Source organism: Vipera ursinii (genome assembly GCF_947247035.1).
Source record: "Vipera ursinii genome assembly, chromosome: 1".
Classification (NCBI taxonomy): Eukaryota; Metazoa; Chordata; class Lepidosauria; order Squamata; family Viperidae; genus Vipera; species Vipera ursinii.
The window spans coordinates 227,452,829-227,477,211 of record NC_139512.1 but is presented as its reverse complement, the minus strand read 5'-3'; the positions used below and the strand labels follow the sequence as shown (position 1 = coordinate 227,477,211).

General features: G+C 37.2%; 2 protein-coding genes across 3 annotated transcripts in view; one reads left to right on the top strand and one right to left on the bottom strand.

Annotated features, from left to right (window-relative positions):
* Window positions 1-379: 379 nt before the first annotated feature.
* ANGPT2 (angiopoietin 2) overlaps window positions 380-24,383 on the top strand; it is a 47,858-nt gene continuing 23,854 nt past the window's right edge. Inside the window, exons 1-2 of the mRNA XM_083348238.1 lie at window positions 380-810; window positions 24,039-24,194. Coding sequence (XP_083204364.1) covers window positions 520-810; window positions 24,039-24,194 — 447 coding nt within the window. The 5' untranslated portion in view covers window positions 380-519. The remainder of the gene's footprint in view (window positions 811-24,038; window positions 24,195-24,383) is intronic.
* Window positions 23,337-24,383, bottom strand: part of LOC310631636 (microcephalin-like) — a 32,364-nt gene continuing 31,317 nt past the window's right edge. The window contains exon 5 of one of the 2 annotated variants that reach the window (XM_083348240.1): window positions 23,337-23,769. In XM_083348240.1, coding sequence (XP_083204366.1) covers window positions 23,612-23,769 — 158 coding nt within the window. In that variant the 3' untranslated portion in view covers window positions 23,337-23,611. Of the gene's footprint in view, window positions 23,770-24,053; window positions 24,141-24,383 lie in introns of those variants that run through there. The other variant, XM_083348242.1, reaches the window with a different exon arrangement.

Sequence of the window (24,383 nt, the reverse complement as noted above, 5' to 3'; positions counted from 1 at the left end):
CTTCACTGAGGAAGTTTACACTGCTCTCACAGCTGATCCCTTGTTCCCCCTAGACAGATTTCCTGCCACTCAGGACAGGAATAAAACAGCATGCTCTGAACCGTCATGCTGCCTTGCAAAGCAGTCCTCACCAGAAAGATAACAGAGACCCGCAGAGAGAGGAGTGTTTTGAGCTGCACATGCCTCCTGAGCTGTCTTAGGAGTGCTTCTGAAGACGAGAACAGTGGACTGCTGGTGTGTCTATCGTATCTCTCTATATCTATATCTCTGCATGAAGAAAAAAATATATGAAAATACAACACCTGAAAATGGAGCACAGATCAAGCAGCAGCTGAGAAAAATCTGCCTGTGACAGTTTGCACTCAGCCACGCTCTCGGGACACAGGAAGAAACTCTTTCGTCTGTCTTTGCACATGTCACCGGGGCGCTGATTGACTGTTCAGAGAGATTCTCAGGGTCCATCTGAATCTTTGACAAAGTTCAGCCGGTTGATTTTTTTTTTTTTTTACCAAGGAGAAGATGAAACTGCCTCTTTGTTTTCTCTTGAGCTGCAATCTTGTTCTAATAGCAGGCTATAATTCCTTTCGGAGAAGCCTCGAGACTCTAGGCAAGAAGCAATACCAAGTCCAGCACGGATTATGCAGCTATACTTTCCTTCTGCCTGAGATGGACAATTGCCGGTCTTCCTCCACTACCTCGTATGTCTCTAATGCTGTGCAAAGAGATGCCCCGTTAGAGTATGATGATTCCATACAGAGGCTTCAGCTGCTGGAAAATATGCTGGAAAACAACACTCAATGGCTAATGAAGGTAACAAAGAGTATCTTCTCTGCTCTATATAGAAGCTCATGCTGAATAGCACTAACATGCTCTTCTTTTTTTTATAGTGGAGTAGGTTATATTTCAGGGCAAAGTATTTGGATATTCTTAGTAAACAACTTTGCCCAAAGTTAATAAAATTGCATGTTGTCACAGCAGAGTCACAGAAAGAAAGTGACAGCAGAGTGACAGAAAGAAAGCAGAGTGAGGAAGCTTATTTCCTGGGCAGAATCATTCATCGAATAATGTGTTTTAAAATGTTATACTTTTGCTTTTTGAAGAAAGCTCTGATATGAGCCATCTATGAATGGTGTGTGTTTGTGTGTGTGTGTGTGTGTGTGTGTGTGTGTCTGCTCATATTTTCAGAAAACTGTGCTGCATGTGTGGGTGTCTGCATACCTCCATGCTCCTGAGTTATATCTGGCATCGCATTTTCAGATATCCATTCCATCAGAATTTAGTCCCAGTTTAAAATTAGATTTGGATTATATGCAGGTTACACAGATGGAAAACCTATTAAAAGCTGTCTCATGCAAAAATCAGCAAGCAACTCACCCTCACCTGTGCATCAGTTATAAGGAATGAAAACCAACTGGGTATATATGGCTAAAAAGCAAGACATGTAACTTCCCTATGTGAGATTCAAAGCATTTGGGTCATAATGCCAAAAACATGAATATCATTGACCATGTTGTGGAATAACAGATCTATGAACGACAGAATCTGACAGTAAAGTATTAATTATTGTCTATGATTTACAAGTAACTTAAGTCAAGAGCAAAAGAAGGTCCATTTTCAAGGGATAATACTTACTGAACATTAGATTATATTCTTCTTGGTAAAATAACATTGCATAGTGAGAAATTATGTTTTCTCAAGACTATATTTTGATGCCAGTAACTCATCTGGTTGAATGCAGGGAAATGTGAAGTATGGATAATAAAATAAATGTCAAAACAAGTTCCTGCACAAAAGAAACCTAATAATTACATGATCAATACAGAAAATCTCTGTTTTACAATGAGCTTTACTTCCAGGTAGGCACTGATGTCAACCTAAATAAAAATGTGTGGTCACATGATATCCCATGTACTCTAATTTTAAAAATGTCAGATTTATTCAAAACTAGATTCCAGTTAGGTAGGCGACACTCATTCCACAGGAAGTTTAATAAGAATTCTAGCTTTTGCTACAGTATGTTTCTTTGTATATTATATAGGATTCTGTAGCTACATCACACAATACTGTAAAAGCATTGCACATCATTTAATTTATTGTCTAAAGGTGTCTGTTTGAACTGTTCTTGCACTGTGAATGGCAATTGATAGCTGCTATAGTCAATATGCATAAAGGAACAGGATTTTTCATGTCTTGTCAAATTAGCTGACTACTGTGTGATTTGAAAATATAACTGAATGGTAACATTGATATTCAATGTTGCGTAATAATTAAGCATTGAGGTGCTGTGGACTGTTTATCTAAAAGATAAGATAAATAAGATAAGATAAGATAAGATAAGCTTTATTGTCATTTTACTGTGGGCACAACGGCACACATCAAAAATGAAATTTGATTGCCCGCTCTCAAACACATACATGACACACACTTAACCATACTATATACACATATATATAGACCCACACCCCTACATATACATAACAAATAAATATTAAATACTGCCCATCTTGAATATATAATGGAAAGAGGAAGCTTGAGAGTTCACAAGGTTAATGCTGTATGGAATGAAACTATGGCTGAATCTGGATGTTCTGCTACGGATACCACAAAGCCTCCTCCCAGAAGGTAACAAGAAAAACAGGTCATGAAGAGGCTGTGTAGCGTCCCAGATAATCTTATGGACCCTACTCAAGCAACGCTTCTGTGCTATGTCCTGAATGGAGGGGAGGGAATTGCCAATGATCTTTTCAGCCATCCTCACCACTCTGCACCGCCTTCCTGTCTGAAGCAGTGATGCTTCCAAACCAGACTGTGATGCTATATGACAGGATGCTCTCGATCATTCCCCTGTAGAAAATGGTCAGGACAGGGGAAGGAAGATGTGTTTTTCTCATAGAGTCATTCTATATATATTTACTCAGGAGAAATCCCAGTGAAATGAAGGAGATATATTCCTAAGCAACTAAACATTTTGATTGTACTATAAGCTGTAGGCATTCAGTGGAAATGGCAGAGATGAGCATGGTTTGATGCTAATGTTAATTTCAAAAAGAAAATGTGGACTAACAACATAAATCCTAAAAAAAAACCCAAGGAAATTCTGGATTACATTCAACATTCTCACAGTGCATTTGTCAGTTGAACAAAAAAATTGGATTAAAACTATTTGGATTTAGCTTCCATTATCTTTACTTTTTGCTTGTAAATCTCTCTATAATTATTTATGGCCATTCAACTTAGCAAAGCCATAAGAACTACAGTCCTACATTTGGAGAGCCACCTTTCCATTTTTAACATTTGGTTCTCACATTTATTTTTAGCTTATAATTTGTTTAACTTAGCCTTTTGCAACCTTCTGATCTCTAGTAAATCAACACTTCTATGCTGGAAAATTTGATTAATGTAGATTTGTTCCTGCTTTTAAAAATATTAGTTTCATGTTGGGAGAACAGACCTTGTTTACTACTGTCTACATTTAATTATTTCTAGTATCAATTATCTATAATAGTTTTACTCATAATGTTGCCTGCATCATCAAGCAGTATTGCATTTCCCATCTTGAATCAATCATCAAAAGGAAGTGTTGTGTTTCTGAATGGACAGTGAACTGTCTGAATGGAAGAGACTGAATTCAGTGTGCTTGCATTACAATAGAAAGCTGGACAATGTCCAAGTTACATCCTGGATACTAAAAGAAAATTAACATTTCACAAATTCCTGGAAAACTACATTTGGGCACTCTTGTTCTTACAGTTAAAATAAGATTAACGTTATTAGTATAAATGTGTAATGTGTAACCTCTTTTAACCTCTTGCAAAAAATACTAATATTTCTGATATCTTATTAAAACTAAAAACCAACTCACAACAATATATTTCAACAAATTCTACAAATCACATTTTGGGAGAAAGATAGAAAAATAAAATATATGGGACTTCTAATCCTCTGTACCATATTGTTTCTTTTTAAGCACAAATCCTGGAATTTCTGTATTAGCTTCACCAATTTGGCCAATTTTTAATTTTAAGTAACCGTTTAGACTTAACTGTATCTAGGTTAAAATTGAATTTTAAAATTAAATGGTATACAGTATTATTTCTTTCCCAATCCTAACCCCAATTAAATCATCAATTTTATTTAAAGAGGTGGGGTGGTCTCCCAAAATTCATTTTTCATTTTAGGGGCCATGGTACTGCAAAGTTTGAGAACGTCTGGTGTAGACTAAATAATAACAACTGATTAATGAATTTCTAAAAGAGTTAACCAGATAATAGAATTCTATTTCTGAACTCAGTTGCAAGCTACAGTATAGGTGCAAGAAATAGAAGAGTAGGAATATTTTATATTTAATAAATATTCTATCAGACTGCAAGCAGGTACCAGACCCAATTTTGTAATAGTAGATAGCTCCAATGACTTTGCAGCAAAAGTATTCCATGATAGGATTTCGGGGTTGTCTTCAATGAAGTTTATTATATAAACCACGGTTATGCTTTCTTTCTTTCTTTCTTTCTTTCTTTCTTTCTTTCTTTCTTTCTTTCTTTCTTTCTTTCTTTCTTTCTTTCTTTCTTTCTTTCTCTTTCTTTTCTTTCTTTTCTTTCCTATCTATCTATCTATCTATCTATCTATCTATCTATCTATCTATCATCTATCTATCTATCATCTTATTGTTATAATGCTTGCTGATGAAGCAGAAGCAATGAACCTGCATAAGAACCATCTTATATTTTATTCTTCTACAGTTACAGGAAGGCAGAATAACATTTGAAGATCCCTCACATAGGTTAAACCTACAGATTCTACACTGTATCTATCCTGACTGAGTTGGCTAGCATTTTATTTATCAAATACATGGTTTAATTGATTTAACTGCATATGCTAGTCAGATATTTAATCCATTCATTAGATTGAAATGGTAATAAAGTATATGCACTGCTTATCATACTGCTTATCTCCATTGCTGATTTCACACCTACTAACTTGCCTTATCTCTGATGTCTGTATAATCAGTGAACCAGCCACTTGATCATGGACAGTTCTGGATCACCCACGTACTTCAAATACCTAGTTTCCTACATTGAAAATGTCTATACTGAATGTATGGATATTGGTAAATAGGACTAGCAGCAAGTATGATATCGGGGGATTCAGTTTAGCTAGCATTTAAGCATAGATTCAGCTCAGAGCATTAATACCATTAGTGAATTAACAGAACTCTGCTGATTTGTAGTAGATTCCAGAAGTTTTAAAGTTCGCTTTGTCTCCATAATAAACACAATTGACCTGGCAGTAATCCTAGCAACTTGTGAACTGTACCAGTTTTTATTTATGATTATTCTGCCAAGTACACTAAAGTATTTGCAAGAATGTTCTAAAGATCTTTCTCAGAGAAACAACACCTAAGGAAAAGTAAGCAATTGAGACTGTACGATCTGCTTTAACTTTCACTCATAGCTTGCATGAGGAATAATAGGCATGTGACGTTTATTTGATTACCATGATCAGCATTCTGGAAGATCAACACATACATCAGAAAACAGGCTGAACAACTGCTAGCTTGTTGCCTCGGTCATATTGTTGGGAGGCAACTGTATGGAGCCAGACATGCAATATTCTTGCTAGGGTTAATTGGTGATATTGTCTAGATGTCTGTCAATAATTTCATAGTATACAGTATGTTTTCGTTTCTTGTGGGCTCCTGAATCCTAAAACCTTGTACTGATTTGGAAGTGTTTTCAGTTAAATGGTAGTTGGATTTACTGCAAAGTGGCCTTCGGGTCACTAGACAATGAACTTGCCAGGACAGAAGGTAGGGCCAAAGCAGAATTTCCTTCCTGTCCTTTAGGTAACCTCCCCTTCAGCTGCAAGATTTGTGTGTTATTTTCACTATTACTGCATAGACACTACGTAATACAACTAAAACAACTTATCCAACTTATTGGGACATACCTAAATGAATACCACAGTATCTCCTAAGAGAATAGAACGTCTGGTGTTCTGTGTTTGGTGCATTTCCTTCCAATATCCTAGGAAGTTCTATTCGGTCATCTGATACAACTTTGACATGGTTGGGTATTTAAAGATGAGAATTAAATTGAATTATGTTGGCTGCTATCTAGAAGGCAGATGGGGTTTGTTGACAAATATGCAGGTGTCTGCCTTGCTGACTTCATTCCAAAACCAGGGGTCAATAGTAGGTGACAAGGATGAATTAAGCCCTCACCTACTGATTCCTGCATGTCATTTTGACTGGTGTCAGAACTGGAGAAAAAGTGATGATGGGGTTTCCATTGGTATGTTCTCCTACATTTGCTTGTGCTGTGTGTCTACAAACAAGTTAATCTCTGGTGTTATTCACTTCTCTGCAATCTGCAGGAATACATTTGCAAATAGTTTCCATTGTCCCCCAAATTCTGTTGGCTTACTAGTTGACTATGACACTAGTGGATCCCTTTGTGTACTCTGCAACTATTGTTGGGAGATTTTTGCAGAGGTTTCAAGCCAGGTTGCTTGCCACAGTACAGTAACTTCTTGGTTCTCAAGCAGTCCAGATGCAGCATACTATTCTGAGCACCAACCAGTTGATCAAAAAAGGTGATTTGACCACCAGCTCTGAATAATTCCTTAGGCAAGCTGCTCAGATCAATAGGCTGGAACTGATCATGACTTGCACCTGATTGGTCTCTGACTGAAACAGATTAACTGGACTAAGCCATCAATGAGAAGACTGGAGATATGCTTTCGTGGCAATTTGAATCTAGGAATTGTCAGCTTTGGGAATAGATGGATGTCCATTAATTTAATCTATGAAACTATCATAATATCCTACAAGTATGCTAGCTTTATAACACAAATGATCTGAAGGTCATTTATATTACCTTCTGAATTTTTTGTGCATATTCTGCCAAAAAAAACACAACCCAGTTTTTTTTCTTTTGTTAGGCCATGTCTATGAAATATTCAGTATAAGGCTGTGATTTTCCAGGCAACTTTGGTCTGGGTGCTGGATTTGGTAGATCATCGAGGCATCCACAGATGTGCATATCATGAGTCCTCAGATTATTTATGAATGTAGCCATCACTTTGGTAAACACTCTAGAGATTAATACCAGAACAATGTGAAGAGGTTTGAACTGAAATTGATTGCTATTATAAATGATATTGAAGAAAAATAAAGAAATATGGAGGCATGTTTCCACCATGGTCTACCAGTGCCACAAAATTGATCTACTGTTGCTTTTAGTTTCATTTTGAGAGCTCTCTGATGAGATGCGGGATATTCAGAATTGCTTTCTAGTTCCAGCTCTTTGTGGGAATGATTAAAAAATGGAGAACGCTCCTGAGAAAAGTTGTCCAGTAAGTACACTGTCTATGATTAATGATGATTGCTAATTCTTTGATGTTTAATTCTTAGAGAATGGTGAGGGGAAAAAAAACCCATCCTCTGCTTTGTTTTGGAAATTCCAGACATATGCAAATCTCAATTATGTCTGTCTGAGGAATGCGCTTCTCAGTTATGGCAAAATTTCTGCAAGTGGCCATCTACTTGAATGGTTGTAATGCCATGCCAATCAGAGCCTCATCTTTTTTCCCCTCTACAATGTGGGAGTGGTAGTCTTGAGGGCTGGTTTGGACCAGTGACATCTACAGCATCTGATCCCTAAACAAAAAGGGGAGGGTATCCTATTTCAGCTCCAAAAAGAGGACAAGGGGCTATCTCATGGTCCTGAACTCATCTTTCTTACATCCCATAAGCAAGACCTTCTTTTTGTTGTTCTCTATTAGCACTGGGTCTCACTCAGTAGTTAGCCCCCCTCCCAGGAAGGGTTTAGATAGAAACTTAGCTTTGGACTTGTGGTCTACTTGTTGTTTCTGGCACAATTCCTGACAGTCTGCCATGCCAGATTCCCTGAGAATTGGATGGTATATAAAAATTGCTAGATTGATGGCAGAACTTACCTCTCCCCCCCCCCACCTTGTGTTCTGCTCTCCACCCATCCAATCTTTTGGGTTATCATACTGATGCATTATTCTTGCGGTGTTCTTTTGTCATTGTGTATTTTATTGTTCTATTATTTCACTTTCATTTTTCATCCTTTTTATTAGTGTAAGCTGCCTAGAGTAGCCCCATGGTGAGATAGGGGGCAAACAAATTTAACAAGCAAATAACTAAATGAAATCCAGGAATAAGACAGCCATAAGCTGACTCACTAACATTTTTTTAGCCCTTCTCTTATGTGCCTGGCCTTTTTTGACTGGAAGGTGGGTACTGTATCTGTATCCTTGAAGCTTTTTCCACAACTGAAGCACTTGTTGCTGCCCTGATTACTAGAGATATGGATGAGTATCTTTGTTAGCTCTTGGCTATCCTCCCACTCTGGTCTGTGAAGAATGATTCTTTTCTTTTGGCATTATATTCATGGAGGATGGTGCTACAAAATCTTCTGTTCATTTGTCCTTCAAGTGGGGGGAGTCATTTGGCATTGGCTGTGTTTCCTTATTGGATGCAGCTGGCATAAACATAGCCATTTTTTTAAAAAAGAGCTTCTTATCACCTTTAGAATATGGAACTTACAGGATGCTGCTGCATTTCTTTGCAAGGCAGAGGCAAGAGTGAAAAGATTTTCTCCTGAGAGCAGCAAATGTTTGTCTTGGCCATTCCTTCCCATCAGTAGAAGAGTTAAACAAATACTATCTTATTGGCCCCACTGATTCAGTGCCATATTATTTTACTGGATAGATGGTAGAAATAAACTCTGTTCATACTTTATCAATGAGTACTCTTAAACCAGGAGAGTTATGTGACTTTGGCATACAGAAGACTCTATTCCTAGAACTAGTGACAGAAGAAATCAGACCTTAGCATCCTTATTAAACACAGATTTTTTTTTTGCCAAGGACAGGTAATAGGCAAGTATTAAGTCACAAGTTGAGAAGAATTCAGCATAGAGGTAGAAGACATGCCTTATCCCCACTTCGTTGCGTTTTAAATCTCAGACTTCCTTCTAAAGCAGGGGTGTCAAACTCAATTTCCCTGAGGGCCGCATCAGCATTGCAGTTGCCCTCGGGGGGCCGGGTGTATGTGGCCAGGGTGGGTGCGGCCTACTGGGTGGACGTGGCTGGAGTGCATGTGGCCTACTGGGTGGGCATGGCCAGTTCTACATTTTTCACATCAAGGTTACCTATGTGGGCCTGGGCAGGAGTGGGACAGATCTGAAGGTCTCTGGCAGAAGGAGATGAGACCGGGGCAAGTGCCAAGGCATGGTCCACTGGAGGAGCCTCACTGTTCCTCTTAGGCCATGCGGGGGGAAGCTGGACAGTGGTGCAGAGGTCAAATGCCCAGCCCAGCCCTCAAACACCCGCGGCACTAAGCCCAGCCCCACTCCCCAAGGGGGTGCCCAGCTGCACTGCTGCTGCTGTGCTTGCTCTCCATAGCCAGGTTGCTTATGATGGGTACGAGGGCAAAGTCAAGAGGGAGGCCCACTCCCATGTGAGGAGACCTGGCTTTGTATCCAAAGCTTCCTTAGAAATAGGATGGGAGACGCCCCAGGATAGGCCGGGAGGAGGGGGCAAGGAGATGGTGAAAGGGTAGCAGGGAAGGACTAAGGCAGGACTTCCCTTAGACCCTCCCTCTCCTTCCTTCCTTCTTTCCTTTGAGTGGTGGGAAAATATTTGAGATGAGGGAGGGAGAAAAACAGGCAAGAAACGAAGCTGGGGAAGTGTCATCCTTCATGAGGAATGAAGAAATGCACCATCGCCTGGAAGTGGCCAGCACATGGCCCTCGCCTACTTCACATATCCGGCTTGGTGGGCTCTGGTGGAGGGGATGCCATGAGCAGCATGAGAATCGATGTTACCTGCGCAATGCTGCCCAGTCCCCAGCCTGCCCGGTTTTGGCAGGCAGCAGGGCACTCTTCTCACAGTGCCGAGAGGCTGAGCCAGGTGGCACGAATCTGAAGAGAAGCGCAATGCTGCCCAGCCCCTAGCCTGCCCGAAGTAGGCAGGGCCATGTGCTGGCCACTTCCAGGCGATGGTGCATTTCTTCACTTCTCACAAAGGGTAATACCTCCCCAGCGTGCACCCAGGGGGCAGTGCTGACATGGCATGGACCGGTCTCTCACTGTTTTCAGATGGCCTTGTGAAGGTAAGACTGAATGTATTTCAGCATAGATGGCCACCACAAAATTGTACATTGGCTCCCAGCTGCCCTGGGCCAGGGCCAAGGCAGCGGGGGCTGTTCCCTCACTGTTTCCAGGATGGGTTCGCGGGCCATATGAAACCACTTCGCGGGCTGGATCTGGCCCCCGGGCCTTGTGTTTGACATGTCTGTTCTAAAGGATCTAGGAGGTAGGCAAGAACTTGGAAAGCCACTGCAAATCAAAGCAGGCATTACTGTGCCTAATGAATCATTGGTCTGCCTCACGCAGTACATTCATTTGTGTTCAGAATGGCATACTTTTTTCTACAAGATGAGAAGATTTAAATGTTGCTTTTCCCTTTCAAAATATGAATAAATAACCAGGAACTATGTGTTTCTCTTCCAATAAATCACACAATGCTTTTATCAGAATTCCAGAGGGATAGCTGTGTTTGGCTGTTGCAACAAACAGGCCAATCTTGTGGCACTCTAAAAGCATATGTGCTATGCCAGCAGCGCCACGGATTCTACCTACTTGCTTAGAAAAGCAGAACACCTTTTAGAGGCTGAGGAAATCCTAGCTTTATCCAAAGGACTTTAGGTGCTGGCTGTGGAGCCACAGGTATACATTTGCTATAAATTTATATAAAATATAAAATTTATATAAAATAAATCTATTTTAGCTTTGGTGATTTGACTAATATATTTTATAGTTATTTTAATATCTGTAAAATTGCTCAGAACCCATTAGGACTGGAGTGGTGAAGGAATGAATGAATCTCTCTCTCACTGATATTAGAGAACAATAGTAATCAGTAGAGTCGGAAGTAAATGAAGCAGTGCTATTAATAAACATTTTTGTTATGCCTTGCAGTAGGATTTGTTAAATTTAATTTAATGGAATAGACAGAAATGTTAAATAAAGGATGTGTACAGTACGTGTTTTTTTTAAAGAAAAGGTATAGACAGAATATTAATTTTTTTATTTAAAACACTGGCCCATTACCAAAAGTTATTTTGGAATATCCTTGTTTTTTATTCTCTGGTTTGTAAATTGATGTAAATCAAGCAAAGGAAAAAGAATATCGGGCTTTTCAAATCCTTTAATATTTTAGTTAATATGTATCATACTTATGATAAAGTTATTACAGCTGTTATTGTAATGCTTAACAGAAATTGTAGACCTTTTTGTGTGGAGCTCTATGCTGAAACTGAAAGCAATCCAGTGTGACTTATTTTACTCAAACGTATACCTGATGAAATTACAAAGAGAAGAGATGCGGGAAGCACTGGGAATGAAAGATATTAGCCAAGAGTGGATTGGAATTGGTATCTGAATGAAGCAACCTTGGAGTTAGTTTAAATAGAGGTGGGTGAAGGGAGGTCCCCATTTGATTCTTTTCTCACTACTAATCTATCGTAAAATTTAGTTCCCATGATATTAATATGTCTTGCCTTGATAGCAATATGTTTTCTTCTTTGGCTAATAAAATATAACATCAAAAGAATCTTTTTAAGATGTTGATTAGCCAATACAAGAAGGGACGTGGTGGTTCAGTGAGTTAGGGCGCTGAGCTTGTCGATCAGAAGGTTGGCAGTTTGGTGGGTCGAATCCCGAGTGCCACGTAGCAGAGTGAGCGCCTGTTACTCGTCCCAGCTTCTGCCAACCTAGTAGTTCGAAAGCACGTAAAAATGCAAGTAGAAAAATAGGGACCACTACAGTGGGAAGGTAACAGCGTTCCGTGTGCCTATGGCATCTAGTCATGCCGGCCACATGACCACGGAGACGTCCTCGGACAAGCGCTGGCACTTCAGCTTTGAAACGGAGATGAGCACCAGCCCCAAGAGTTGGAAACGACTAGCACGTATGTGCGGGGGAACCTTTACCTTTACCTTAGCCAATACAAAGCCAATGACAAATATTTAGCACTCTTAAGAGTGGGATGATCAGATATATTTACCTACACAGCATTTCATATTAATGAAACATGATATGCAAACCCTGCTATTTGCTGTATTGTGTAAGCAGCTTATAACTAAAGGTTGCATGATAGACATGAATAAAGATATATTTAGTTTTCAATCTTAATTCTTTGGGCAGTAAATATAGTCCCAACTAACCAAACAGAAGGACAGATATACTTAGTAGAAGCAAGTTGCTCCAAATTTCTCTAGCATAAAAGCCTCCTTCATATTTGAAAATAGATGTCTATCCTTAGCAGAAACCACTGTAGCTAGAGATATTTCTCATTAGCTCATGTGGAACCTTGTCATGCCATTAAGAATAATTTTGAGCCGTTCGAAACAGGAGCTTAGCAGCTTCTGAAGTGTTTTCATGGGCTGCAAGCTGGGATATTCTTTCAAAATACATTGTTTCTGAAATCAATTTCCTTCAAAGTACTATTTTATTTTTGTTGGCTATGGCAATTAGCAGATGGGTATTCTTTGGAAATTATAACACAGGCAGTGAGCTTGCAAAAATAAAAAATACTAGTTTTAATTGCTATGTAGAAATGAAGAAACAATTAAGTTGCTTTCAAAACTAGAATGTGAGGCTTGTCAGTTGGCACCTGAAGGATATAAATGTTTTCGGAAGGCAAGGCATAACCCCAAATACATAGATATATGAGGGCTTGTGTTTCCAGTTAGAAACATTAGAGCTTGTATACAAAGCTTCTACACATGAGCTTCTCTGGGGACACATGATTGTAAGAATTTTGGTCAGTTTATACTGAGCTGCAACCACCTGTGTTCCCACAAAGCTACTCCAGAAGGTCAATGTATCCCACAGATTATATGTTGGAATATTATAATGTTGTAAATAATATAATATTCTTCAACAATCCAAGCGAACAAACTGCCAATTCAAAAATGCAATCCAAATCATTATGCCTAGCTATATTCAAAAGGAATTTAGAGGATTAATATTGAATTACCATAGCATAATTTTCATACTAGAATGATGTAAATTTATTGCAGATTTTTAAAATGCTTGAATTATAGGATTGAGATTCTTTCCCCCCCACCCCCAGTTCTGTACAGCTCTTATTTGAACTGAATTCTCTTTTCTTGGCTTTTTCTTTTTGTATTCAACCAAAAAAAATGCTGAGACAAAAGAGAGAAACTTCCATTAAATTAAAAGACTGACAAAAAAAAATTAAAGGAGATCTGTACAAGTCATGATTCTCTGTGAAGACAGGGACCAGGTGTTACAAACACAGTCTGTCCCATAAGCTGCATCCATCTACTTAGTAATATGCAAATAAGTCTTATGATTCAACAAACTAGAAACAGTCCTTGATTTGTTTCCTCTCAAACATAGGTAAATGAGGCCAGAAGGTGTGAACTAACAGGCAGACTAAGCTCTGATTGAATATAAAATAAAAGCCAATGGGATAATAAATATAATAAATAGCACATTACTCTTTATTCTGAAATCTTACGCCAGCAAGACCACTTGGTAGTGTTAATAAAGAGAAAGCAAAAAGTATAATAGAAAGTAGGCAAGCAAGAGAAAAAGACCAGAAAAGAGGCAAGGGAAAACTGAAATAAGTGAAGATGGTGCACCGGAAAACAAGGGACAGTGCAGGGCAATCTGTAGGACAGAGATGTCAGGGGACTCAGCAAGAAAGGAGTAACAGTGACTGAGGGTAGGGACAGTTGACGAAGGAAAAAATGATCAACTGGACTCCCTCCATTCATATATTTTACTTGAGAAAAATGACAACCCATTATCTATTTGATCAAATATTCAGTATGTTTACTTGAATATGTTCTACATACTAATGCAGTATAGACAGTACTTGCTTATTGACCGCTTGTTGAGCAACTGTTCAAAGTTACAATGGAAGCGAAAAGATACTTAGTCCAATCCTAGCACTTATGATTGTCGCAGTGTCCTTGCAGTCATGTGATCAACACTGTGTGCGTCACAGTCATCTTCTGACAAGTGGAGTTAATAGAAAAGCTGGCAGTAAAATCACAAGTCGTGGTCACTTAGATTACAGTGAAAGATGCCACTATTGAGCAAGTGTGTATATTACGTGTGTGTGTGTAAAAGTTAATGAAATAACTAATACATCAAAGATAAAGATTGTAGCCCCAATAACTTTTTATGGGAAGCAGGGAGGAAAGATCTTTGTATGATAGGAACCAATACAGAATTGGGTTTTCCAGTTAAAAAAATGCATTCTGCCAAATAATATACAACGTGCCTAGTACCAAATCCAGGAATTACTGTTCCATGCTGTATAGAGAAAGCAGTGCTGCTAATGATTTGTAATACTGGAGATAGCATAATTGTACAAACATTTGCTAATGAAATCCATCTTTCTTTTAAGGAAAGGTCATTTGGCTTTCAATACATGGCATGTAAAAGAAAATGCAGTGAAGATGACATATTGCCTGTTAGGAACTGCTTGAATCTCACAGTATTTTGTTGAAAGGAGAATTTAAATGAAATATTCCAATTGTGTGAAATGCTGTAGAAGGCATTTTCTTTCCAGTTCTTTTCGCCTGACACAGTCTGAGTGGGTAAAAGCGGTCAGCAGAATTGGGATGGAGGGGTTCCTTTTTCTTTCCTGGTGATTGTGGAAAACCTGCTCTAGAGTGCTGGCTAATCCTCCAGGCAGAAAATGGGTTGGAAAGCTACTGCCTGCTGCGGAAAAAAACAGGCAATGGTGTTATCGTTTGTGCGATATTGGATTCTGATCCATAAGTGAGCGTTTCTGTATAAAATTGCTTTCTGTTTAAAATCTGTGGAGGCTACATTATTAAACTATTTCCTGTGGACTGTTGAAGTTAATTTGGCTTGGTGGTCACGGTAATTTTTACTTTAACTCTACTCATCTTTTTATTTATTTCCTTTTTATTTCAAATACTGATTCCTATTGAATTTATTGCCCTTTCTGCATGAACAGTTTTTTGATTTCAGGGTTCACCTCGATGAAGATATAGCATATCTGTTTATTCCAAGGAAATGTATAGTTGGTGGAGAGTTCAGTAAAATACAAGAGGTTTATTAAATTTGATGGACGATAGCTTGGTTCAGTTACTTTCTCAGTTTTGGAAAGTGCTCAGGTTTTTTTTTTAACAGTTGCTGGAGATTATGATCCTGATAACCAAGAATATTAGAGAATGATTATACTTCCAAACTTAACCTGTGAAAGCAATGAAATTGTTCTCATTTCTTGAAAAAAATCCAGAAGTGCAATAATAGCAATACATATACACTTTCTCAGCGTAGCAGAGATAAAGTATGAAAAATGGACACAAGTTACATTTAGCATAATAGATTGTAGTAAATATTGGTGAAGAAGCTTCATACTGGAATCAAAACAAAAATCCATTTAGTCTATCCCTATTCTTATTTAATTGTCTAGCATCTTTTAGGGAATACATTTATCTTTAAAGATCTTTAAGACCTTTAACGGTTTTATATCCTGACATTTATTGCATTTTCATTGTAAACTGCCCAGTGGCACTTGTTCAAAGTGACTGTGTTGAAAGACAAGTATAAACAGAACAAACAGACATATATCCAACTATAAAAGCTTAAGAAACTCTGATGGTAGCTTTTGATCTACATTGAGGATAATTGATTTGAGTGCAACTATCGTTTTCTGATTTAGGCAAATATTGCCTAATGATTTTGCATTCATCCAGTATCCTTATCAATAAGCCCCAGGATGGAGTTGTGCCAATTATCTAGAAACAGGAAAACCAAGCTAATATTTAAAAAGCCAATGAGAAATATGTTGCTATGTTTGACTTCAGAGGCAATAACTTTTCATTGTGCACCCAAATGGTTTTCATTAAATATGATTTCTTATCCTGCGATATTGGTTCCCACCTCTACTTTCAGGAGGGTTTATGTGCTAGGCTTCTTGTTTTGAGCATTTTCTAATCTCGCTCAGCCTAGGTGGGCATCATTTAACCACTTTCACCTTAAAAAAAAAAGAATTGTTGACAGGAAAAAGAGATAAGAGAAGCAAGCTTACTGGAGGTCTGAAATGACAGAGCTGCTCACAGCAGGCCGTATTTAAAACTAATACTGTAGGCTTCCCAAGCATTCCCATCTGCATTCTCAAGGGGATTGTTTTTTCTTGACAAACAACAGAAATCTACGGGGACTTCCTGCCTGAAATATAAAAGGCTGCAAACCACTTTTGACTCTTTTCCAGACTCTAATTATGTACTTGGTATAATGCTTTTTCATTTTCCTGCATATTCAAAATATTTAAATCCTTGTTACTGGAATCATATTTTAAAATAAGTTGTAGACGGGAACAAATTCTAACATTCAAAGCATAAAACAAAAGTGGGAAAAATAATATTAGCTTTCCTAATCAAAGTGGTTTGAATGTATAATCCTTTGAAAGTTAGTTTTATATAGAAGAGAATTTTCATGAGTACTGTTGAATTTTGTAATTATTGTATGTTGCATTGAATGTTATGATTTTGTTTTATCCAGTGTTCAATTACTGGAAAAAATAATGTAAGGCACAATGAAGCTCACAAATTCTGCTCCCTGCTTAAATTAATTTTAACTCAGTATGTATCCTGCTCTGAAACAGCATAGCTAAAGGGACTATCACAATGTTCTCCTTATGACTGGAATCAAATGTGGACCTTTCATAATTTAGAAATCCATATTGATCTTCAATGATCAATAAGAAAATGATCAATAAGAAAATAAGCAAGAGGATATGTTAAAGAAAGATGTCAAGAAAATATATTGAGGGTAATTATTATTGTGATATAATATGTGCCAGCTGAACCTCTCTTTTCATTGCAAATTTTTTGTTTTCTGCAGCTACAACTAGAAAAGTTATTTCTAAAATGTGGAGTTTCCATTTAAAAAGCCGTTAACTCAGAATACTAAGGCAAGAACATTTGAAAGCCTAAGAAAAGTTGAGGTAAAGTAGTTGATATATTACATCTGTCATAATAGTACAGACATGCTGGAATTAGTGCCATACAACAAGCAAGGAGGACAGAAATAGTCATGATCTAAAGCTATGGGCATCTGACACAGTTTTTCCCTGTCTTCTCTTTTTTGTCAATCCCTCACAATAGAAGCTGATTCACTTTTCATATCTCATCTTGAAACTTCTCTAGCCAATACATTTCTTTAAGGCAGGCTGCATACCAAGCCTCTGGTTTTTAGAAAGACTTTTTGCCCATGTGAATTTATTCAGGGTGGCAACGCCTTCCAATCCTCTTTTTACATTTTCAAGGGCAGTGCTGCTAATTCCCACACTGTCTTTGATATTAGAAGCCTACAAAAGGAGTCCAGATCATAGATTTTCCTTTGGAAGGTTAACAGTAATATAGAGGAACAAAATGTTACAGGCAAACTAAGAATTTGCTACTGGTCTGTAAGAATCTTAGAAGGTAAATTAGGCTGATAGATCAGGTCACTCAGAGACTTTGCAGGTAACTGGGGATTTGACTGTAGATTTCCCTATTCCTAATCCAACACATTAATTGCTCTACTTGATAGGACATTGGGAATGTTGCACTTAATCTTGTCAGTTGTAAGATGACTGTTCCAGTTTTTAACTGGACAAGAGGGCATGTGGAAAACAGTCATGCTACTTCTGGACTGAGACCAAGGAACAGGCTCACAAATCAAAAAGTATGGGAGAGGGTATGGGTAGGGACAGATCAGGGAAAATGGGAAAAGGAGTATGGCAAAAACTCTCCATTCTGTAAACTTTCCTAATTTTGACTTCCGATTCTGCTGCATATGTTTACATTTACAGCTTCTCTCTCTGGGATTTGCATATATATATATATATATATATATATATATATATATATATGTGTGTGTGTGTGTGTGTGTGTGTGTGTGTGTGTGTGTGTGTGTGTGTGTGTGTAATGTTTGTTAAGCATTTAGAATACACTTGCTTATTCCCAGACACGGGACAAATCTTATTTCCTGTTTCAGCCTAGCCCAAGGCCATCCACAGGCAGTAGCCACAGCTACTCATATATGATCATTTCAAACTTATTTGTTCTCATCAGTCAGCCATACCCTTCTGAGATTCGAACCTGGGCCGACTGCATCTTAAGCAGTTGTTTTAACCCCTAGGCCACAGGCGCTCTCTCTCTCTCTCTCTCTCTCTCTCTCTCTCTCTCTCTCTCTCTCTCTCTCTCAGCTGAGAAGCAAGGAAGAGATGTGTTAAATGTTTGTTAAGCATTCAGAATACACTTGCTTAGTCCCAGACACGGGACAAATCTTATTTCTTGTTTCAGCCTAGCCCAAGGCCATCTACAGGCAGTAGCCACAGCAGTGGCAGCTCATATTTGTGTAATTTTTTTTTACATATATATATGTAAATTTTTTTGGATTGCTAACAAAGAGTTAAAGGGATTGTTAGCAATCCAAAAAAATTTACACAAATATGAACTGTCACTATTGTGACTACAACCTGTGGATGGCCTTGGGTTAGGCTGAAACAGGAGATAAGATTTGGGGCCTAGCAAGGTATTCTAAATACTTAAACACTTTATATATCTATATCTATATCTATCTATCTATCTTAAAGCAAACACTGAAAGAAGACCAATAAGATTCAAAATCTAGCTAGAAGGGACTGCAAATATTAATGACAGCTTACTGACAACTTTACTATGATAATATAATCCTGTTCAGAGTTTGTATATCCTGACTTGAAGACGTGATCAACACGAGGCTGGAAATGTGGGAACTCTCAGGCTTTCTCATTTGTGGGATAGCTGAGTCCAATAAAAACATTTCTTGGGGAGTAGGAAGCCTCTATTTGTTAGGGGGAGGGCGGCAGATGCCAAGGGCCTCCATTTGTTATCGGCTATTTGTAAAAATCACAACCTGAATATGAAAGATCTTTTGTTCTCTTTTGTACCACAATCACTTATGGTTTCTGTGAGAATATAGGGAGCAGCACCAATTCATAAAACTACTAAATTATACAAGTGTCCAGATTTAAAGTGCATTAATTATAGGCTATCAGTACAAATAGCCAAACATCCCAATGTCAGAACAAGTTCCAAATAGTTCACTGGCTCTGCTAGGAACACCGTGACCAACAAATAATTTAGCAAATGAAAGCTAAAAAAAAGAGGGGAAGGACAACCAAATATAGATGCATGGGAGATTATGATATATTCACAGAATAGCTAAACTGCGAGCATCTATCGGGTTTGGGGCTAGACAGTTGTAGTTGAAGAGAATCATCTGGAAAAAAATGGTGCAATTCCTTTTAAAATGATTATTTCTGAGAAATATATGCCATTTTAGCAGACTATTCATAGCCATTCTTACTCAGAAATAAGTCTTGCCATGATACTATAGATGCACAGTCTTGTTTAAAAATGTAATTCCCAGACTGAGATTTTTAACTTTTTGTAGTTAACTTTTTTGTTATGTATTTGGCACCTAACACCCAGCTTTGCATGAGAAAAAAGAAAGTACAGTAGTAGAGAATGCTTTGAGCTTATATTAGTATTACGTTTTCTTTTACAAAAATGAACAGATCAAAACCTTAAGGGATTGTAAATCAGTGACAGAACATTTTTTTTTACATTCCTATTTTCTAAATCAAGATTTTATAAGCCAGGCAACTTGTTTATATTCAGTAAATTCATGCTCAGCTTGCTGTACCAAACCTATTGCTGTAGCACACTCTCACAATTTACAACTCATCACAATATTCTATAGAACACATTCAAGTTCATGTTCAAGTGGTCTAAAAATATATCCAAGAAGAGACCAAAACACATGTTCTAATTCTTTTTTAAAAAGTGTTTTAACTTCTTAGATAAATCTGATTGGCAAGGTACTAGGGGCAGTCCAAAGTTTTTGCCATGAAAATTGCTCTGATTGTTAAGTATTTCTAATAAAAAAGCCTGCATCCAAAGAAATATCCCTCTACTTCTGCTGTGACAACCACAGCCTCTTTTGGCATATAGAAGATATTTTAAGGTTCCTAAGACTTCTGAAGCAGGTCTATGTATTTATCTAAATAATTTATATCACTGTCCATATTATGACAGAGAGGGCTCAAATTGACAAAACATAATATAATAATGAAAATAGTTTGTAATATATGCCCAGGCCTAAAAATTAAATATTGATTCACACAAATCTAGTAACAAATCCACTAATAGGCCTGATCATGTTGTCAGTATCAGCAGTGGCCATTCAAAGTGAACATTTCATTGCATCTAGAGTTTGCATTTATAGGTAGTCCTTGCTTTAACAACCATTCATTTAGCAAATGTTTGAAGTTCTGAAAAAAGTGAATTATGACCGATCCTCTCACTTATAACCATTGCAGTAGCTCTTTGGTCCCATTATCATGCTTGCTTGGTAACTATCATGCATTATGATGATAGTAGCATCCCATGGTCATGTGATTGCCATTTGCCACTTTCTCAGTTGGCTTCTGACAAGTAGTCAATGGAAAAGCTATAGGTCATAAGTCGCAGTCATGTGACTTTTTGCTCAACACCCATGGTGATTCGCTTAATGAACACAGCTGCTGGAACTGCTGTTGTAAGTCACATTGTCATGTGATGTTTCGCTTAAAGACCACTTCATTGAGTGGTCCCAATTAATGTTATTAAGCAGGGACTATCTGTATTTATTTTTCACCTAGACAAGTTTACATTTGATGAAGTTACACAACTCTCTATTACTAATCCAAAAGAAATTTTAAACAAGCACATTGGCAATTAGCAAATGATGAGTTTAAACATGCTTAGGATAAACACAAATTATTATTATTAATATTATAAAGAAAACAAAAACAAACAAAAACTCAAAGGGCAGACTTGATGGACCACTAGGTCGTTTTCTGCCATCAATTTTAAATATTTCTGTTTCTTTTCCTTTTAGCATTATCTCCCTATTTCTAGTCATATATTCAAGTTTATATTTTCTATATTCATTCAGTCTCCATATAGTCTCTATGGAAAAGTACACACGTTGTTTGAATACATGTACATACCTTTCCAAATTTGCTATCTATCCAAGACAAACAGGAACCCTAATTCTTCAAAGTAGATTTCTTAGTCTTGGCCCTGGGCTGGAGATCAAACAACTGATTTCGTGTGAAGGAGTGAAATTTCAAACATGACTTTGAAAAACCGTATGACAGCAGGAGATCTACTGTTCAAAGAAAATGCAAGCTGTCCAATTTCAAACTCTTTGGATTTTCTCTAGTTCATTGCCTTCAGGCCACAACCTATTTTTGGTGTTACTATTTATTAATGTTCTAGCTAGATATTTCTTCTTCAAAATGATCTGCATCATGTATTGTAACATTTACATATGTTCTTCATAAAGGTAGCATTTAGCAGGCAAAAATTGATATATATCATTCCATATATCGTTATTACTGCCAAGAACAAAAATGCCTGGTGACATTAATAAAAGGAACACTAAGTCTTGTTAAGGAGAAGGTTTAGTTGTTTTGCACTGAAGTGGAACTATAAATCACAAAGATGAAGACTAAGTAAAAATATCTGGGAAAGTACAATTTGTTAATCTAGCATTTGATTTCCCCCCCCCCTGTGAAATAGATGTACACAAGATTCAGGAACAGTCTTATTTTAAAGAGGAACTTGCAAATCCTTCCTTTTCAAATGTTGGATAATGTCATTGAGACTAGTGCACAAGAAATGGTATTGTATCTAAGTAAAAAGTTTATTTTTATATCTTTACTAATTATATTCCCTTTTCCCACAACATTTAAAGCATAGGCCGAGAACACTTTCCTGAGTCAGAGCTACATTTTACAAACATATATACCGGTACATAAAACCTTTGAAAATGAGAGGGCAGGAGGATGCTATTGTAAGAGAGTGTGGGGATAAGATGTTAAGCTTGAGAGAAGCAGGTTGGGGTTGGTGGTTAACATGTAAAGCAGATGTTTCAGCTTACTGGACACCTTTTAATTAGAAAAAATGTATTGCAAGCTATTGGCATCTGTCATTAAGTGTCATTGGTGTGATAGTTATGGGCCTAATCTATGGGCCATAGACTACAGACTGTTTACTCCTGCCTCAAATAAAGAATGAATGTCCCACTAACATTCTTCCAAAGAGAAGCAGTCAGTTCAGACTGAATCTAGTTTGTCAGGCAAAGTCCAAAGGAAGATTTGATGAATCTTCAATAGTAATGAAAGTAAGTCATAGCAAGCAATGGAATTAATGCTGAATTTCTTCAAGTAGATTCTAGGTAACATTAATTAGTTAGGGTCTTGGTTTTAACAATCCAAGAAAATTGCCAGCCCCTTAAAGCCACTAGGTTTTGGGCTAGGATGAGGAAAATTCACTCAGATACTGAAGCTCACAGCATAAATTTGGGCCTATCAATCATTCATTCACATGTTAAACCAACCCGCAGAGTTCTTATGGGGGAGAAAAATAGAGGAAATAGGTGGCATGCAATTTTGAGGTTCCAGAAGATAAGATATAAATAGAAATAAATTTGCCTCATTGGAATGTTAAAAGAAAAATACCCTGAATATTTATTGATCAAATAAAATAAAAAATATATATGTGCTATTATCTGGAATACATACAATTCTCAATTTTGAGAATAATTGAATCTGGAAGTTGAGTTGACTTCCAGATAATTCTATCTGGGTGACTGAGAATCTTCACTGAGAATTATTGAGGTTAGAGATTTAACATATTTGGAGGGCATTAAGTTAGGAAGGCTGATTTGAGGAAATAAAACTAGGGAATGTTCTATATTGAAAGAATTTAAAATAGTATGAATCGAATATTGTATGGGAAGGAAAAAGGAAGGGACATAATCCACAAATATTAAACAATTATTTCCTATTACAAATTAGATTTTAACTTATTTTTTTAGTTGAAGTGAATTTAATGATGAAAGGTGACAAGACATCCAGCAACTGAAATGCTGAGGACAATAGTTTTAAGGCCTGTATTAGAAATAAGAAAAATGGACTGTGAGAAAATTAGTTTTCAAAGAATTTATAATCTATGAGAAAATACCCTACCAAGAAATTTTTAATATAAACAGCACCTTTAAAAAAACATTAAATCTTGGTTTATGATGTTGGCCACACATGCTGAAACACTTATGGGAACGTGACCCAAGATAATTTTGAAACAGTTGTTATTTTGGCATTCCTTGAAGAAAGATATTGTTTCACACTCTTTTTATGTTTTATTTGTCTTAAAGTTGAGTAACAATGTACAAATAACATACCAGACTTCATGTCTAATCTCAGCAACATGGGTTTGAGATATTCTTACATATTTGAACTTTTGATTCAGGAAGATGACTAAATTGTTGAGCATTTGTCTAAACTACTCTCATCTTAAACAAAGTGTACAATGATCCAATGCCACCAGAGGTGACAATAGTGGGAAGCATCCGTGTAGATAAGTTTGAATAACCACTCAACTTTCCAAGGTTCTTATGTGTAATAGCATATCCAGAGAGACCTAGAATCATATACTTTTCAACATTACGTGGACAAAAAAGGACACACTTGTATCACAATGTTTAGTCACATCATACTTCACATCTAAACTCTCTTCATCATCTACTTTATTTTCTTTAGGCAATCTGTCTGCATTTTTCTTAAGCAAGAAATGATGATAGTTTTCTGAAAAGACCAAAAATAATAATTAATGTTCAATAGTCTATATTACATTGGAGCCAACAGTATTTTATTTTAATTTTATCTCGTCTCTTTTTTTAACATTGGCTATTTGAAAAGAAGATGTACTAGATTTAGCTCAGGAAGTCAGTCTGTGTGGCTTACAACAGACTTCCCCATTTGGTCTTACCTGTTAAACAAAATCTAAAAACAAAATAAGACAAAACAGTGTCTGGACTTTAAGGTAACAAATCTTCTCTTTCTTCTGTATGCAGATTGAGAACTATATCCAAGATAATATGAAAAAAGAAATGGTTGAGATTCAGCAGAATGCAGTTCAGAATCAGACGGCAGTGATGATTGAATTAGGCACAAACCTATTAAATCAAACAGCAGAACAGACCCGCAAATTAACAGATGTCGAAGCACATGTAAGTACCGTAACAAGAGCACTATGTTTTGCCAGCTAGAGTAATATTTTTGTCGTGGAAAAGCATTTAATCTGCAGTTTCATGAGAAACATTTGGCTAATAAAAATGAACATGCTCAACCTTGAAAAATAAAACTAATGTATTTCAGAAGACTGTAGTTAAATTATCATTCAAAATGCCTCTGTGAGG